This window comes from Plectropomus leopardus, chromosome 16, assembly GCF_026936395.1.
Source record: "Plectropomus leopardus strain MGB_pleo_1.0 chromosome 16, ASM2693639v1, whole genome shotgun sequence".
NCBI lineage: Eukaryota > Metazoa > Chordata > Actinopteri > Perciformes > Serranidae > Plectropomus > Plectropomus leopardus.
Window position 1 is genome coordinate 18,552,813 of NC_142191.1, and position 18,413 is coordinate 18,571,225.

The 18,413-nt window shown below is 41.3% G+C and overlaps 1 protein-coding gene across 2 annotated transcripts in view; it reads right to left on the bottom strand.

Moving 5' to 3' along the window:
- slc24a4b (solute carrier family 24 member 4b) overlaps window positions 1–18,166 on the bottom strand; it is a 47,181-nt gene extending 29,015 nt beyond the window's left edge. The window contains exons 1-2 of one of the 2 annotated variants that reach the window (XM_042503557.2): window positions 17,147–18,166; window positions 11,192–11,299 (exon numbers count right to left, since the gene is read on the bottom strand). In XM_042503557.2, coding sequence (XP_042359491.1) covers window positions 11,192–11,299; window positions 17,147–17,309 — 271 coding nt within the window. In that variant the 5' untranslated portion in view covers window positions 17,310–18,166. The remainder of the gene's footprint in view (window positions 1–11,191; window positions 11,300–17,146) is intronic. The other variant, XM_042503556.2, reaches the window with a different exon arrangement.
- Between the last annotated feature and the right edge of the window lie 247 nt (window positions 18,167–18,413).

Genomic DNA, 18,413 nt, shown 5'->3' on the forward strand with positions numbered 1-18,413 from the left:
GAAGCAATGAGGGAGCGAGGGCATGAACGAGGGATGTCTGTACCGGCATGGCAGGCAGGAGGCAAAAAAAAAGTCCTCTTTAGAAACTGAGCTAAAAATCTATAAATAAACCGTGGATTCTGTTTGGACACCTGATTGTGGCGCTTATACAAGAAATTACTGGCAACACATTCGTTCATCTGTCTCCCAAACCCCCTCCTCCTCAGCTTATCAACCCCAGACTTAATGACAAGTCCACACAGAGTTCTCACAAGAAGTGTTGGGAGGATTTTATGAGATTCAGTGCCACCATCGCTGCCTAAACTGTTGACAGTTAGGGACAGTATGAAAATTATTAGGGGGTTAGAAAAGAGTTGCTTTTGCGGAGAACAGGGAAGGTAATTTTTGTAGTTTCTCAGCCACAGAAGTACATTTTCCAGCCTTCCCTTTCAAGATTTAAATATTTACAGTTTGTATCATACAGTTTATAATAGTGGTTTTATGTATTTATGTATATCAACAGGACAGCAATTTTTTAACCAAAAGGAAAAAAGTTTTTTAAAAAAACTGAATGTTTTTCTCCTAAAAAAACCTTTGGGATTTCTCCATTGGATTTCAGATTATTACAGAAAAAAACTCTGTGGCAAACAGAAGTTAATGACACATGTTTTGTTAAGCAAGGCAATCTTCACAGTTGAGCATTACTTTTATCATTTTAAAGGCAGAAATGCAATCGCCTGAAGCAAAGAGCTAATACAGGCTTTAAACTGACTACACTAAGGTGACTAAATGATATTACCACAACGAGGCTGTAAAGCCCTGTTTAGCTTGATGATGTTCTATAGTCTCTTTTAGCAACTTGATAGCAACCCCTAAAAGCTTAAAAATGAACAATTACTGACATATTTTATGTTGTAGAGGAAAACATGAAAGTCCCTTAAACTTGCTCTAACCACAGATTTCAGGCGTAAAACTAAAAACCCACTGACTCTGAGACAATTGCTGAAATGTTAAAACTCATTTCCGATTGTTGGGACTCATTCCTAAAGCTTTATGCTGGGGAAAGTGTTACTCTTTTTTTTCTATTTCAATAGGAGGCTTGAAAGAAAATAATTCTGGGGAGGGTCTTGCTTTCAAAACAAAGGTTGCACTTTTTCACTGTCCCTAAGACCCAATTTCATCTGATTCCTGCTCCACGTGCACTACACAAGTATATATTTCTTTGGATTTGATGTGGCACTGCTGCACAATGAATAAATTCAAATTAAGTCTAAGTTCAGTTATTTAAAGCACTGAATAAATTTTTAAAAAATGTCAAGTCTTACATATATTTTTTCCACACAGGCCACTTTTAAGTCTCTCCTATTATACAAAAAGCCGCTCAGATAACCTTAATTTATTGACGTATTAAAGTCAGAGCATGCCAGCCATTCTTTACATTTGTGCAATGATTATTCCATAATCTGGTAATATTCCAGATATTATGGCGTCATTACATAATGGAGCTCAGTATCCTTGTGCCGTCTGTTGTCCCTGAGATAGTCGGACTGGCAGGAAAGTGCACAGAGCAGGCCAGCCTCCACCCAACACTCCTCCTGTGGTGTCCTGGACAACACCGAGATGGAGCAACAAATAGTATGTTTTCACAATACTGTGTCTGCTAAATCTTAAAATAGATAATTCCGATAAACACAACAAATGCCATCCCATATTAATCAGACAAATAAAAATAATATGATGTGAACAAGATGTTTTGGCAGAGTGCCCGGTGCTACCTTCTGTCACCGACCCGCAGACCAGCCAGGTCATTAACACAATACAGTCGACACTCGAGTACAGTAGTCAAGAGACTCTTCAGAGGAGAACGATTCCTCTGGGTCATTATTACTCCATTAGATAATTAGTTCGCTCCAGCAGACATCGGTGAGCAGCGGCATGACTCAACTGCGAGCGACATCAGCCATTCTTGTAAACATTACAGCATCACGAGTCGCCTTACTGGAAAATCCCCTGTCACACAGAAACAATACGTTTGGAAAAGAGCCCCAAAACACACACGATTATCCGCTTGTTAGGTCAATACTTTCACATGCTCAAGCATCACATGCGCAACTGCCCTCACATGTGAGCGCTTAAACACATGCAATTACACCTGCATGAGCGCACTCGCATACCTATTACATTTCTACTTTTAGCATCAATTCCCCTCAGCCTTTATGTGTATGAGAGTGAGCAATCAGGCCGTTGAAAGAGTCCCAGCTGGTGGACCAGAGGACTCCTGGTTCAACAACCTAAAGGGGACACCGCTGTGAGACGTATGCATTCAGCTGTGGACAAGAGAAATGGGTAAACCGCTCCCTCGGGGTGAGGTATGGAATGGCAACAACAAAGAGAGCAGAGCTACCTCGAAGCTACGCCTGTGTAGGATTTAGGGGGATATATTGGCAGAAAGAACATAATACAATAAGTATGCTTTCTTTAGTGTATAATCAGCAAAAATAAGAATTATTGTGTTTTCGTTGCCTTGGACTGAATTGTTTATATCTGCAGAGTTTCTACAGTAGGCCAGAATGGACAAAATAGAGAGAGCCATTTCAATTTTCAACAGTCACAGTCAAATGTTCAAGTTTTATACAATGTACTCTACAAAACAAACAAAGAATATGAGGGTTGAGGGTGGAGAAATAAAATGTATGGTGTAAAAAAATAGCGGTGGAAAAAAAAGTTCTCCTGAGAAACTTTCTTTTCCCCATGAAAGTTTGTCAGGAGAATTTTTTTACACCATCAAAAAGGAGTTCATGTCGTGAAAATGTAATATTAATGCCAAATACAGTCATTAATTATGTATAAATCTCACACCAAAAACCATTCACTTTATGGACAGGCCCTAAAGAAGTGGTCGTAACACAGATTTTAAATTGCTTTATCCAGTGTTTTGATGAGTTTAAATCATCTGGTTTGTGTTGGAGAGGACAAGACTGCTGCAGCTCACAGCAAAAACCTCCTGAGAGTTATCAGATAAAAAAGGTGAGCACATATTGGTAGATGCTTGGCGAGTGGCCATCTCCAACATACTGAACAGCGTCATAGAAAGACTAATTTGTACGGTGAAACTGCTTTATTCAGTGTTTTGACTGACTTAAACTACCTGGTCAATTTCTAAAAACCTCCTGAACAATGAACACTCTTAAGGAAATCTAACAGGGAGAAGTTTTCAGATGGTTGCAATCTGCAATTCTCACCACTAGATGCCACTTAATCCCCCTAAATCTTACACACTGCTCCTTTAAACCTGGTGACATGTCCTCTCTAGCATCAGTTTTAATAAAAAAGTATCCGCCAAAAGCAGAACAGAATGAAAACGCATGAGTAACAAATCTGCTAATCTGAAGCAGAACAGAATGTGAATGAGTGAATACACAAAGAGGTCAGGGGTGTTTGAACTGCGCAGCGCGGAAAGTGCTCTGTGCAGGTGCTCGTGCCTGCGCTCCCCCTCTCTGCTACATTGTTTTGCCTTTGGCATGCGAGCGAGAAGGAAAGCGAGGTCAGTTTCCATTATGCACAGCAGCATAATCCCCGCTTGTGTAATTCCCTTTTAAAAAGCCTCCTTCTGGTGTTTCCCTGAGCTGACGAACGTGGACTTGCCGCCATGCGCTGGCTGATTTACCTCTCATGTTGCCGCCAAATTTCCTGCATACTCCCCCCAAATAGCTTAGAATACTCCATCTTCCCGTGTGCCTCAAATCCTGCCTTTTGTTTTTGCCAACAGCAGAACTCACGCTCTACTCACCAACAGACATTTAGACAAAATCACTTTTTTGGGACACAGTACCCCACAGCTCCTCCTCACCAACGCCAGTTTTCAAGCCCAACATGCAACATGTGCACCCTCTGCCCGTGAGCAGATTAGTTCCATATCTAAAACCACTACAATCAAATCCCGCCGGATTAATTCATAGTACAAACCGAACCATACTAAAACCTTTGCTTTGTTGTTCACTTCTGCTTTTTTGCACCGTCGTCGTCGACTTCTGCCGGGCCAATTATGTTGCTCAAGTGGGAGTTTTCAATATACGGTATTAGCAGCATCTTTATTAAAAGCAAATTATTCCTCCCACAGAACATTAGCCACGGCGCTCTGCCCCCTCTCCAATTTTCTTTGCTCCACAGTTGGCATCAGTCCGTCCCACATGGGGGAATATAATCTAATATTCTGTGTCCCCAAGTAAACCTCAAAAAGCAAATGCACATCTCTGATTGCACTCCTCACACAGCCTGGAAGAGCCCACAAAACATTTGAATTGGGAAATAAAAATGGCTGCAACTTTTGTTCCAGACAGTTTATGCAACTTGTTAAATTTAGGTGAAAACCCAAGAGTGCCATTCGTCATGGGACTGCTACAGGGGAAATGCATCTCAAGAGGAGGTATGACTCAGATCTGCATGTGACGCTTAAATAAAGAGTATTCAGAGGTTGTGTCAGCCTTGCAGTCAAGAGGGAGTGCAAAAACACTTTGGGCAGCACCTCATGCTTAACAGGAGTTATTACTGAAAGGCCAATAAAAGGAGGCACTTATGATGAATGGCAGCACAAGTCTCAGGACAAGCGAAACAACATTAGCACCCCGTGAACCCGCGAAAGTGCTCCCTCGCTGATCACACAAGTAATGATGAGGAAAAGGCAGAGAGACCAAAGCTGGCTGAGTGTAATCTATGCAGCCCACAAACAGCGGTTTAATTAAACTGAGCTTCAGATGTTGCACACACTCAGCATAAAACCAAAAGCCTCCAATAATAATTCTCAGCCAATCGAGCTGTGGTCTGTCCACCGTTTGCCCAAGAGGGATGCACACCAGTGCCATCACTCGTCCACTGCTGGATCATCAGCTCTGGACAAACAACTGCAAAGGGAATCAGGACAAACACGCGCGTCTGATCTAAAACAACATGTCCCTCACTTATTGTGAGAACCAAGACGTCTATTCAGTTCTTGGGAAAATGTGTAAATGGTAAACAAATCTATCATCCGAGAAAGACCTTTCACAGACCATGAACATCCATTCTGATTCATGCTTTCTTTGTGTCCCTGAGGGGTTTTTGTTTCACTCGCAATAATTTGCCCTGACAAGTGCAACATGAACGACTTAATTGTTGTCAGTCAGACTGTCGGTCAGGCTCAGAAACCCGCGCTTAAAATGATTTATGTGAGACTAATTCTCTTTTTCTGTCTTAGAAAACTCTTGCTTGCTTTCATATACGCTAATTTGCTGGAGTCATGTTTCCCAAATCTCTAATATTAAACTTTTATATAGCACCTTTAAAAACGCAGTTACAAAGGGTTATACAATGAAATTAAACACATTTAAAATGCAAGGAGAGTAAAACAAACTAAAATGTCACCAAGATAAAAACTCAAGAAGGCCCAAACTAAAAATCAAGCTAATGAAAAAATTGTTGACAATAAAATAAACAAGACAGCTCAAATGAAGTCAGGCAATGCCTTCTGATAGCAGTACATCTTAGAAGAGATGTAAATGACAGACAACAGAGAGCATTATTTACAACTACAAAGTGCAGCTGATGAGTGCAAAACTGACATGACCCACAGTCAGAACAGCCACGATTATTAAAATAAAAGTCTGAAATAATGTCCAATCATGTCATGAAAAAAGCTTAATGTGTGATTTAATTTTACCAAAAACAAATCAACTAGTTGCAAGACTTTTTTGGAATTAAGTGCCATTTTCTTGATACTGTCTGTATAACAAAATAATTTTTCTGCAAGTCACAAGTCTTTGTGCTGAAGTTCCAAGTCAAAACCGACCAAGTTCCAGGTCCTAAATTTTTAATCTCAAGTCCCAAACAACTCATGAAATGCTCTTCACAGTAATACCGTTAGTTAAGCATTATCTTGCTATGTTAAGACGAGCTTACTACTTAACTTACCGTTCTTTGAGCAAGTTATAATGTCAAACAAAGCTGGAAGTTATTGCGCCCCTGGCCCCTAACTTTTGCCTTCAATTCATTTTTTGTTGACCACCACGCAGTTTTTTTGTTGTTCTTTTTTTAGACTACCCACCAGTAACGTAACTTTAGTTCATTCTGATTCTCTTTTGCAACTTGACTCGATGCTGTTGACTGCATTTAAACAAAGCAGATCCCGGGAATCAAATGTCAAATTGCTGGAAATGAATAGCGGTAACTTTAGTTCTTTTAGGAAATGAGGAGAATTGAACTGATTTGTGGCACACTTTTTAAATAACTTATTTTTTAATCTTTGGACTTGTGGGAAGGTGTCAAGTGTTTTAAGTCAAAAAGCTCAAGTCCAAATGAAGTCATTGGTGTCAGAGTCTAAGTCAAGCTGTAAGCCTTCTTTGATTGTGTCAAAACAAGTCTAGAGTCATCAAATTTGTGACTCAAGTCCAAGTTACTAGACTTGAGTCCTCGCCTCTTATATGTAGTGATTAGACTCGTCCTGTTTCAAGATACTGACTCATTTCTACATAAATCATGAAATATATATTAATTTCCACTCAAAATTACCCCGTTTTAAGATGGAAAAAAAGTCTAAATTACTTGTTAAAGTGTTGTTCTTGCAGTATGTTATGCTGTAAAGGCAACATTAAATACTTTGCAGCTGGGCATGACTATCATATAGTTGCAATCTGAGTTACTCAAACAGTCTACAACTGAACAGGGCAACTGAGGTGGCTGAAATCTGCATCTATGACAGGATTATTCACAAGACCAAGACCCAAGAACAAAGAGTCATATGATCAGCTCACAGTGACGATGCAGAGCAGTGGTGTGATCAGAGGAAAGAGGACTAGAGCCGATGAGAAATGTGTGGAATGTGAAGTACAGTCTGGTGCCTCCGGTGCGGAAGATATTTGAATGGAAAAAAAAGGTAATCCTGGAGGATTAGGAGGAAAATTTAGCACATAATCTTGTCATTTGGCACTCATTTCAATGGGACCCCACTGTGACTCAGAACTATTCCAGTGTTGTGACCGTTTAAATGTGAACACTTTTAAAGTCACTGGTGTATAAATGTTTGTTTTGCTTGTTTCTATGTAAAATAGCAGGCTACAGCACCAATGACTCACTAATCTCTGAGGGATTCTGCCTGCTGTGACCAGTAATGAAGTAAAATCCAGTTAGTCCTCACCGGGTCACTTGTGATGATGCAGAAAAAAAAAAAAAGGTATATTTTTAAATTACTTCCTAAATTGTCTGCGCCCTGGTGTCATCCCTGTGCGTGCCAAACACAAATAGTAATACAAATCCAAATATTGAGTTGCACCTAATTTAGAAAAAAATAATTATTCCCAGGGCTTAAAGGGACAGTTCACCCTAAAATCAAAAATACATATTTTTCTTCTTAGCTGTAGTACGATTTATCAATCTAGATTGTTTTGCTAGAAGATGTCTGCCTTCTCTCCAATATAATGGAGCTAAATGTCACTTGGCTTGTGATGCTCAAAGAATGCAAAAAGTAAGTTTGAAAAACTCGACATCAATGCTTCTTTCCAGAAATAATGACGCGGTTACTCAAGATAATTGGCAGACCTTGTTGTGAGCAGTTTCATGTAAGAACTTTGTTTTCCAACTAAACTACACCCACCAATCGCATCACTGCACAGAAGGAAGCGTGTATCTACTGCTAGCTCACCTAGCACCACTGAGCTCGCAAACTTTACAGCCAAGAGGCGACCCCCAGGGCCGAAAAAGTGAAGCCAATCCAGAGGTGCCAAAAACTGCAATTCTTTGAATGGGCTCCAAGAATGAATAAATCCCCATAGACCCTCATGTTAAAATGCCCAACTTTACAGCACAAATAAACACATTTACAGTCTGGAATGAAATTGTTTTTTGTCTCTATAGCCAATTTCAGCATTCATGACAGCCAAAAGTTATGCATAACTAAAGGTGTGGTTGCTTTAATTGTCAGTAGGGTTGCAACAATATGAAATTTTCAGTCCGATAACCATCTAATGAAATATACAGTTTCACTCAATTACAAAATTATCTTTAGTAGTAGTAGTAGTAGGCCTATTATAAGTTGCAATGACCCTTACAGGAATAAAAACAGAACTTAAAACATTTTGTAAACAGCGTTATGTGTAAAAAGTCCGACAGGCGGTTGAGGAGGAAAGGAAATGTGAATGCTTAGGTAACATTTTCCACCTAGTTGCTTTTTTGTCTTAACCTTGGATAAGTAAATGTACACGGTATGATAACCATCAATTTTCATACCACGGTATTCCTTAAAACTGGTATATTGCTGCAACCCTAAGGGACAGATGGGTGCCGTCCACTGACAAGTCACTACCACGTTGACAGCATTGTTTAGGTAACGTAACTATGGCGTAACCACATATAACTGTAACGTCTAAAAAAGGTCTTGTTCAGCGGTAAGTTGTACCAAGAGACCCCTTTGTGGGATGTTCAGTTGTTTTTTTCTGGTAAATAATGGTACATTATGCTTTGATAGCCTGTCTTTCGCCAGCAAAAAATAACATTAGTATTATCACAGTTAACCATAGATTGTAAATGCACCATGCAAACTAAGTTAGAGGCTAGTGTAGGGTAATGTCCACCCTCTTTCGAAATATAGTCACTTCTGCCTCCAAAAAAGCAAGAAACACATGAACACGAGTCCCCAAACCAACGGATGACTTTGCGATGGCTACTTCCATTTTTGTATACAGTTTATGGTTACAGGTCAGCCGAGGGGGACAACATTAATGTTTACATGTCTGCCATGAGCACAAGCTTTTCGTCTATGAGCGGTAGGCACGCTTTCTTCCACACAGTGATGTGTCTCCTGAACAGGTCTTACATGGTTCCACCTCATGAATTTAGATTTAGAGTTGTGGTAAGAGCAGGTAAACCCTGTGTAGTCAATTGGCCACAGCACCAGAAGAAGCTGGTGTATATTTTTCATGAAATGGCCTATTGATACTAAACCTCTAATCCTGACAGTTTTATGTTTTCCCCTCTGAGTCATGCAGGATCACATGAAGCTCAAATGAACCTGTGTTTTTGAGGCAATTAAAATGACATTGAACTGACAAACTAAGACAAACAAATCTCTTGCCAAAGCTGTCAGTACATTTCAATCAATAATATCATAAAAAAAAACAGTATGTTTAATGTTTTCCATAGCCTGATGCAGATGTCAGCAGCATCAGTGGAACTGTCAGCATAGAGTCCAGTATTACTAATTATAGAAAATGCTTATTCCTTTTAGAGTACCAAAGACGCTGTAACACAATCAATAGTTGACCCTTTTAGTAGTCCTTTCAGAGCTTATTGCAGCGCAAGTGATCTAAACTGAGACACAACAATAGAGACTCTGTAAGGAGATGAATTAAAGCAGCCTATCGACATAAAAACTCAGTTTTTCCTACAATATTTATGATGTGTCATTTTTCTTAGAACAATACATCCCAGTAAATAGAGCGTAACATTAGTGTCTTGTGTATTAAGTATCTTCTGACTGAAAAAGTCATTCTCTGTGCATTACATACATAGAGCGCATAAAGATCAACATCAAACTTTACAAGAATATACCATTGCATTTGAAAATTAATTTCCTGGTTTAATGTGTCTTCATAACCATTTTATTTGTTCTGGCATTGCTGTTCTCAACTTTTGACACAAGTGATCTTGACTATAAGATTGGAGTAAAATTACTCATATAAAGCAGTTTTCACTGATTTTTTTTTCATGCTTGGGGAAAACAGTACAAGCTGGTGACAGCATTGACACCTCATGTGGGAACGTTATCAGAAATTATACTTTGGTACTAAGTGGATGCCAAAATTCAGAACGCGTGCACTCGTGATTCTCCAGTAGTGTAGTTACCAAGGATGCAACACTTCCAGAGCTGACGCAGCAACATATGTGCCTACGAGTGTTGTAGTCTGCCGTTAAATACCAAAGAGAGGGGCAATCAACCAGCACAGAAGAACAACAATATGTGGAGGATGGTGATATGGGCAGCTACAGCGACAACTCCACCTCGACTCATTGACAAAATGGTTTTATCCCCAGGAGCCAGCAGAGACTTAACTCTTTACAGTATGAGCGCCACATATTTACACTATGCTAAAATTACCAGAGGTGCTGAGTATCTATTTTGCGCCGAGTGCTGCACATTGGCATTTTTCTTGTTGCTGAGAGCTAACAAATGTTCAGCTCGTCACCGTCACCCAGCCATTCAAGGCTGAGGAGGAGTGTGAGCCGAGTAGGCAGAGTCTGCACACCATTTGATGGGTATCATAGCAAGCAGATACGTCGCTAAATCTGAGCAGCGGCGGCAGCATTTACGTCACCACGACCACATGGCTTATAAAAACACAAATACAGGGAGATTATTTAAAAAGCAAACTGTTAAATGTCATCCAGGCTTAAATAATCATATATATATACATATTGTGAACATCGCTCTCTATACTGGCCATTATTTGTCAAAAAGAAATGCTGCTATGGCTTTTGCCCTGAAGGCCAATATTGTTGTTTGTTTTGTCAGCTTAGAATTACATAATATTTTATATATTAAACATAATATAATATATTAAAATATAGTAGGCTATATAGTAATACATATATTTTGTACCTACAAAATAATAGGGACCCACGCTGGCCTGCAGATCTACAATATAATTTAAATGTTTTTAATAAAGGAATTCAAGTAGATGGGATTTATGGTTTGTTTTTATCATGGTGCTAAATTGGGTATCGAGAATTGTAGAATTTCACTGGTATAGGCATGAAATTTCATGGCGATGAAATTTCATGGCGTGCCTATTGAGACCTCAAAATTTCTTTACAGCAAACATGTTAGAAAACCACTTCCTGTTAACACGCGGAGCAACGTTACCATGAATTCGCAGTCATGTTTTTGCCCACCTGACATATATAAAGTCAAATATTCACTCTTCTTTAAGCTTGGTTTGTTTCCCGAGGGAAATATCTGTCTCTACTGCGTTCACCAGATAGTTGCTCATTTTGTTCGCCTGCTGTTTGGTGCTGGGCAGGTGGTGTACAGTGTGTTTTTCAGGGCTTTTTTTCTGGGAAAACAACATTGCAGGGCTGCAGGATCGGGCAATTTTCTTTTGGTTCATCAATATAAGCAACCTTTACCACATCACACAGTCACTTAATCCATTGTTAATAAAAAAAAAGCTTTAATCTCACAGCATACCTGGCTCTGAACAGTTCTTCTGCTCGGTTTCGTTGTCCGGCGTTGAAGCCATTAGCCTTCTTCCCCAGGGTTCATGATTTGGATGTCTCTCTACGATCATCCCATGGCCTGCAACAGAAAACAAAACAGCTCTGAATATCATACATTCAGCCTAAATAAAATAAGCTTGTAGTTGACTGTGCCAGTTTGCAGCACATAGAGCTTTATGCCAAAGATCTCCTGGAAACACTTCTAAAAGCCGCAAAGCTTTTGCCGCAAGGAGACCTTGAAACTCCATTTTGCACATTGTAAAAAAAAAAATAAAATAAAAAAAAATAACATGGCCGCTCTAGCACAGAGTATGACCCAAAACATCCATGCTCATGATCACGGTCATTAATCCAAATAAGGTTGCTTTTCTTTAATCCTTTAAAAGTTTTTGTTTCTGTAGATATGACATTTTCACCCGGCGGCAGCAAAAACACATCAACATGCAGCTGCTGTGCCATTATGTTTTCGGGCGGGTGAGTGGGAGGAGGAGCATACAAGTTTCATTTTTCATTAAACTGCTCTTAAGCCTCCATAATGAGGACATAAAAAACTGCTGTCCCAAATCTATTATGTAAAATCATACCAACGAGCCGAGCGGCGTTTTAAACTCGCACATTTTATGCAATGACACAACACAAATGCAATGTTGTATTGACAAGAGCAGTAACTAGTTGCAGGATGATTAAACTGCATTGCTCTATATGCAATTATGAGCAGTTCACTGGGGAAAACTCAGAGGACAGATGGTCTGTGTTTGATTCAGATTCAAGTTGTTCAGACTACCTCTGTCTGGCTGTAGGTGGCAGGTTACACAGTGGTTGTGAAAGACTCACATGACCTCAGTATAAATGACTCACTGACCATGTGAATGTGTCCGTATGATCTCTTAGTCTCAGGAGACTAATTCCACGTCAGGCAATGATTTTGCAGAAGTAAAGGTTAATAGAAAGGAGACAGCTACTACTTTAAGGGTAACAAATTGAGGAACTGTGAAACAAAACAATACATTTACAATAGTACATCTAGGAACATTTTAATGCTTATAGCATCAAAAAAATGTTGTCCCCCTTTTCCGTCCAAATTAGCGTGTGTCTACAGCTTTTTGAAATGCCGGAAAACCAAATACAAATATGCCCCTTTTCCATTGACATTAGAGTTGTTTACGCAGCTCAGCAGTAAATAAATATGTATTTCTGTCATTTTTTTTCTTACTGTCACGTCACCTTTACAGACGAGCTAGAAAACAGGGTAGTAAACAGGAGAAAGCGGCATGTTATGGTGTTTACTTTTTATATCTTTTTTTCAGTCTCTCTCAAACTTAGTGGCTAATTTGGAACGACGTTTGAGCACTGCTTGGATGGAGATGGATGGTATTTTGTGGCGGTGTGTCCTTGTAAAGGGAAAAGGGGCTAAAATTAGTATGTCCACCCAGGTGTTGTAATTCCATCACTGCTGAAGCCAATAAATACCCGTGACTACTGCACATTTATATGTTATGGGAGTGAATACAGATTGTGACCTTTTCCATTATGCCAGATGTTAGCAGATATAAGTGTTTTTTGTACATTGGGAAAGGGGTTTTGGATACAATACAGTACAGTACAGTACCAATGTATCCACTGACATTAACTCATTACATATACATCGGTATTGGTGTATACTAGGGATGTACCCGAATACCCGTGATGGAGACAGATATTAACTCTACTCAAAGCTGCTCACTGCTCACTATTATTCGAGGAGGAAAAAAAAAGGCCCACGTCCAGCAGGAGTCATGTTTGTCCACCCACCAAACATGAGTCAAATTAGTTTTTAGGCGCCATTACACAGTTTCTGCTGTCCCACCTTCCAGTTAGTGCTTATTCTAAAGTAACCTATACCTCGACCTCATATTATTTTAGGTGAACTGACACAGAAATGTCTTCATTAAATGGCTTTCAATCCAGTATAGTTGGACAGACTGATGATCAGCAGGCATTGGACAAACAGATTGTACACAAGGCGACTGCAGCTGCTTCCCACAGCTCACCAATCCAAAAGACCAAACCCTCCAGTCATTGCTCCAACCTGTTTCTCCTCACTAACCAGCTCAGTTTCACTCCTCTTGCTGCCTCTGATCTTGTCCCTTTTCTTTCATGTCATTCTAGCAAAGGTGACATTTTAACAACATAAAGCCTGATAACATGAAGATGAGAGGTGATCACTTTTTGTCACGCATAATCATAATAACAGTCACGTGTGGGATGCATGGACTGTTTCACTTTACGCTACACACCGATTTGGACACAGTGGACTGTTTGAATTTTTTGGGAAACAACTTGCATGACAGTCCATTTAAATGCAAATTCTACAGGCTGTTATGTGTAAATTCACTTGACCACAACCATGAAATCTTTAAAAACACAGATTATGAGGTTTTCCTGGAAGACGAAACACGGCGGGACGCATGCATGTGTTTTTGTGAGCATGGGCTGCCAGCTTCCTGTCAAGCATCTAAAAAGAAAAATGATAAAGACGTGATTCTATAAGTAAATCTAGGCTGGCTGGAGGTAAACTACGGCCTGTAGTGTGTTGGACTGGTGTTGATGCATTTTTGCTAAAATGTTACTATTTAAAACACTTTCTGCGTAAAGAATCTCACACACCAAAAAGTAGCGTGCCTACGCTGCTAAATTTTAATGTTCATGCCAAAATGCATAAAAATGCATACAACCGGACAAAGAAGACTTGTGGGAGTGTTTGTAAAGAGATATTCAGGTATAGTTCTGCTGTTGTCAATCCAGAATTTTCTCCATTTCTGGATTCTCCATTTACTGTACCCATCACTCTCTGACTGCATCACAATAAAGGCATGAAAAGCCAAAAAAAAGGGAAAAAATTCCTCACAAATTCATCAATACACTAACTGATATACAAATTAGAATTTGAGAGGTGGAGTATTCCTTTAACAATACAAAGCTGTCCCACTCCTTTAGCTTAATAAATCGGACTAGATTGTTTTGGTTTGAGCTGCCAAGTAAACTAGATGTCATTTGACTTGTGGAGCTCAAAGCGCCAAAATCAACAAAAAAGTCAACACCAATGTCTCTCGCCAGAAATTATGACCCGGTTACCCAACATAATCCACAGACCTTGTTGTGAGCAGTTTCAAGTAGGAAATATTTTCTCTCTACTGAACTACACCCACCAAACAATTCATTCAGCTGAGTTGTAACATTAGCGAGTTCGGTGGTGCTCGGTGAATAGATGCTCGCCCTCATCTGCCTGCTGATATAGTTGCCGGGTGTAGGTAAGTAGAAAGAAAATAGTTCCTACATGGAACTACTAACAAGGTCCGTGGATTATGTGGAACGAACGGATCATGATTTCTGGATTTCTATTATTTTTTTTGGCATTTTGAGCACAAGCTGAGTGGCATCTAGTTCCATTATACTAAGGAAAAGGAAAAGGCAGACATCTCAGCATTTCAGCTATTTCCAACATTTGGCAACTCACACCAAAACAATCTGGATTGATAAATGGCAGAACAGGTCAGAGGAAAAATATGGATTTTTACTTTTATGACAGACAGTCCTTTAAAAATTGTTTTACAAATAGAAACATCTTAGATGTGTTAGACTGTTTTTATATTGTACACACAGCTATGAGGCCAATGAGAGACTCTGACAACAGCAGTTCCATTAATGAGCTCAAATGGGATAAAAAACAAAAAAAAAGCCTGGGAATACACTTCTTTCAGTCTATATTGAGTAGCACAGAAAGACAAGAGTGCTCAAGCAACAACAGCACAGTGGTAATGTCATCCTCTGTCCAATCAGCTCAGCCAGGAGATGGACCAAGGACAACCATCCATCAATCTTTCTGTGCAGTGAAGACACTCTCCTCATACCAGTATTCACCTTCCTGTCGCCCCTGACCCCGCCCGTCCGACCATCACTGTCTGCTTGCTACAGCTACCTGTCAGAGCTGAGCCCTGTCCTGCTTTTAAAAAAACACCTGTTCTTAAGTCTCCCTCACACAGCTCTGTGGCACGCCACAGCCCATCAATATGCATGACAGCATGTTGCGCCCCACCCCTCTTTATGGAGATGTAACCCAGGAGTAGTACATCAAATCCCATCCATCTGGACCGTTCAGCACATCAACACTCCCCCACACTACTATCAATCAAATGGGTGGCGAGCACGAGGCGCAGGTTTTCACTGTGACGTGACAAATGCATGCTCCCAGTGTGATGGATGAAAGATGAGAAGGCCACAGCTATTCAATTAGACAGATCTGATTATTGTGAGCTTTGGGTCTTGTGGGCACAGAGGGGATTTCTCTCATCAGACACTTCTCACGCATGTCACCTTGAAATCCCAACAACACCACCACCGCTGCTGCTGGTGGTCAAACTGGCTCACAAGAAACGCCTTCTGTCAAATACCCCCACATGACGATCACCGTGTGGGTCAGGCGAACTTGATTAAATGAAAAAAGGCAAGCCATTAGTGACAGAGGGGGGCTTACTTTGGCTCCCAGTGCCTGCCTTTGGAGATAAGAGATTTGCACTCGTTGTATGATATCATTCCAGAATAATCTTTTAAGCCTCTTGTTGTTTTTAATGTAATTAATAAAACTCCCAATACATCAGTTAGAGATCTACAGTCAGGCAGTGGTGAATTTAGCTGCTTTCAGCCCGGGGCCCTAAGTGGTTGCAGATGGACAGATCCCACGGCAGGGTCTGGGGCTAAGGCTTAGGGTTAGAAGCACTTTGAGAGGGGAAAAAAAAAAAAAATAAAACACCGAGCTCCTCTTCTCTTTTATGCCCACATGCAATAATTCCTACAGCTCCCTTGCACTAAAAATGAGTGCAACATTCATGCACAGTTCTGCCTTCACATGAGCAGTCCTGCAGGGTGTTTTGTCTAGTTAACCTCTGATCCCGGTGGTGTGTGTCAGATATCATTCTTCACCAGCAAAATGTCAAGGTTGCTCGTTAGATTACATAACAGTGTGTGGGATGCTCTGCGTGTCAGTGTTTGCACGAGCCCGAGGTAAGAGTTTTGACATGTGTGCATTGGAGGGCATGTTGTTTGGAGTGTGTGTGTGACTGCATAGGGGGAAAAAAATCACATGCATGATCAGCCATCTGAGTCGTTTGCACCACGCACACCTCGAGGATTTAAGAATATTGCAACATTCACCCCTCCTAATGTTTATCCTCCCCTCTTTAAATGCGTAAAATCAGCATCCCTCGATGGCCATGCGGAGCCTGGAAGCGTGATGATGCTCGAGTGTGGTTGAGGTGATCCGGTGTGTGTGCGGTGTTGTGTGAAACCCCGGGCCAGACGCGATGATGCCAGCATTAACCACCATCCTGAGCTCCAGTGTAGTGTGACCGACGATGTGCGTGGCGCCCAAACAATAAGGCAAACAATCCCCAAAAATCGGGCTCGTTGTTGTGGGATCGGTTATCGCTGTGTGCATGTGGAGCAGGAGGTGTGCCGTGATCATGAGACTGCCTCTCAAATTAAAAACGTGCCGCTGCTACGGCGCGCACACTGCGGCATACGCGGACAAACAGACGCATATATCCAACATTGGGATCAAAGAAAAACGTTGTAACGTGATATTGAACATGTGCAGCTGACTTTTTCTGCAGAGTGTGATGGGCCAAAAGCATCGAACGCATCTTGGGCTATTTACTGCATTTAACATAAACTACATACTTCATTTAAATTGCACAATCAGAGCATACGCATTTTGGAGACGCTCCTATTTGGGAAAAAGCAAATCATTATGATGCTTTTTATCTCATGCCCTTGACATGTTTGCTTGTGAAAATTACAATTAACGTGTAGGTGCATGTTTTTACTGCAGATATCTGAGCTCAGACCGTCCTCCGTTCCCAGCGCCCCGGTGCATCTCTCCCCTACTCACCTGTCTTGGTCAACAGCGCCGACATGCTCCACGCCACGAAGAGGACACTGCAGATAAAGCACACCTGCACGAAAAGCATCTCCCTCCTCTTGCGAACTTTAAATATCTTCGCAATTATTGTCTTTTTGGACGCGCTCGCGGTGTCAGTGTCGTCCCGCTCCATGCTTCGCAGCTCGGCCGGCGGCCACTTTTTTTGTTTCGTCCTTGAGAGCCGAAGAAACTGCCGCCCCGCTTTGCCTCTTCACACGGAACACAGCCGGGAAATGGTCCTCATTTCAAGCCGTCCGGGTGTGCAGATGGAGAGTAGTGAAGCGTCCTTTCTTGTTAAGGAGATGCCTTTCAGCTGCTGTTGGGCAATGACAAGGCGGTCAAATTCCGATACAGGTCTCCAAATCAAATCAGCAGTGCTCCTGGATTCTGCAAGAGGATGGGTATCGGACGGACTCCCATTGCAATCCTGTCCCGTTCAGAAAAAAACACATCAGCTGCAATATCCTCTCTCCGTGTAGTTTCTGTGTTTGGCATAAAATGCGTCAGTCACAAACGTGGGATCGCTCAGCTGCGCCAAACTCCACGCACCTGCGCCTGTTAAGTGAAACCAATCTGTGTTCATCAAGGTTAATTGTTAAATTCGGCCAGCAGTCATGCCGCTCGCCTCGCTCGGGCGCCTCCCACTTCACATGAATTCCTCCTCAGTGCAGAAAAGCCTGTGCTGATGAGAGAGGACTATCAGCTCCCAGCTGCCCTCCTACTCTGCGCCCTTCAATGAGACCGGGCCCCTTTAACTTTCCCGAGCACTGCATGTGAAATCAGCCAGTAAAAAAATCATGCTATCCTTCCTCTTTTCCTCCACTGTCCACCTTGTAACCCTCCGGACAGCTGCTCGTCACCCTGGAGTCTGTAAATCTTTCACGTTTTTGCGCGTGGCCGTGAGATCAAACGCACAGATTAGATTTGTGCGGCGAGGCGAGCCTTATCACGCTGCTGAAAACAACACAGGACACGCGGATCTTACCACTGCTGTGTTATGAAACCAGAGCCAGTATCTTGCTGGGTGCCGAGCAAGGCCGTAACCACAGAGCCATCTCTGGGGGGCGATCCGCTGGCCAAGGGGGGGGGGTGTCCACCTTAGAAAACATAAAATAGAAAACTCATTTCCTACTATACTATAACATTCATCATAAGCAAGTACAGCTATACAGTGCACTGTATAAATATGCAATAAATGAAAGCTGTCTAATTACACATGCAGTACAATACAAATAAT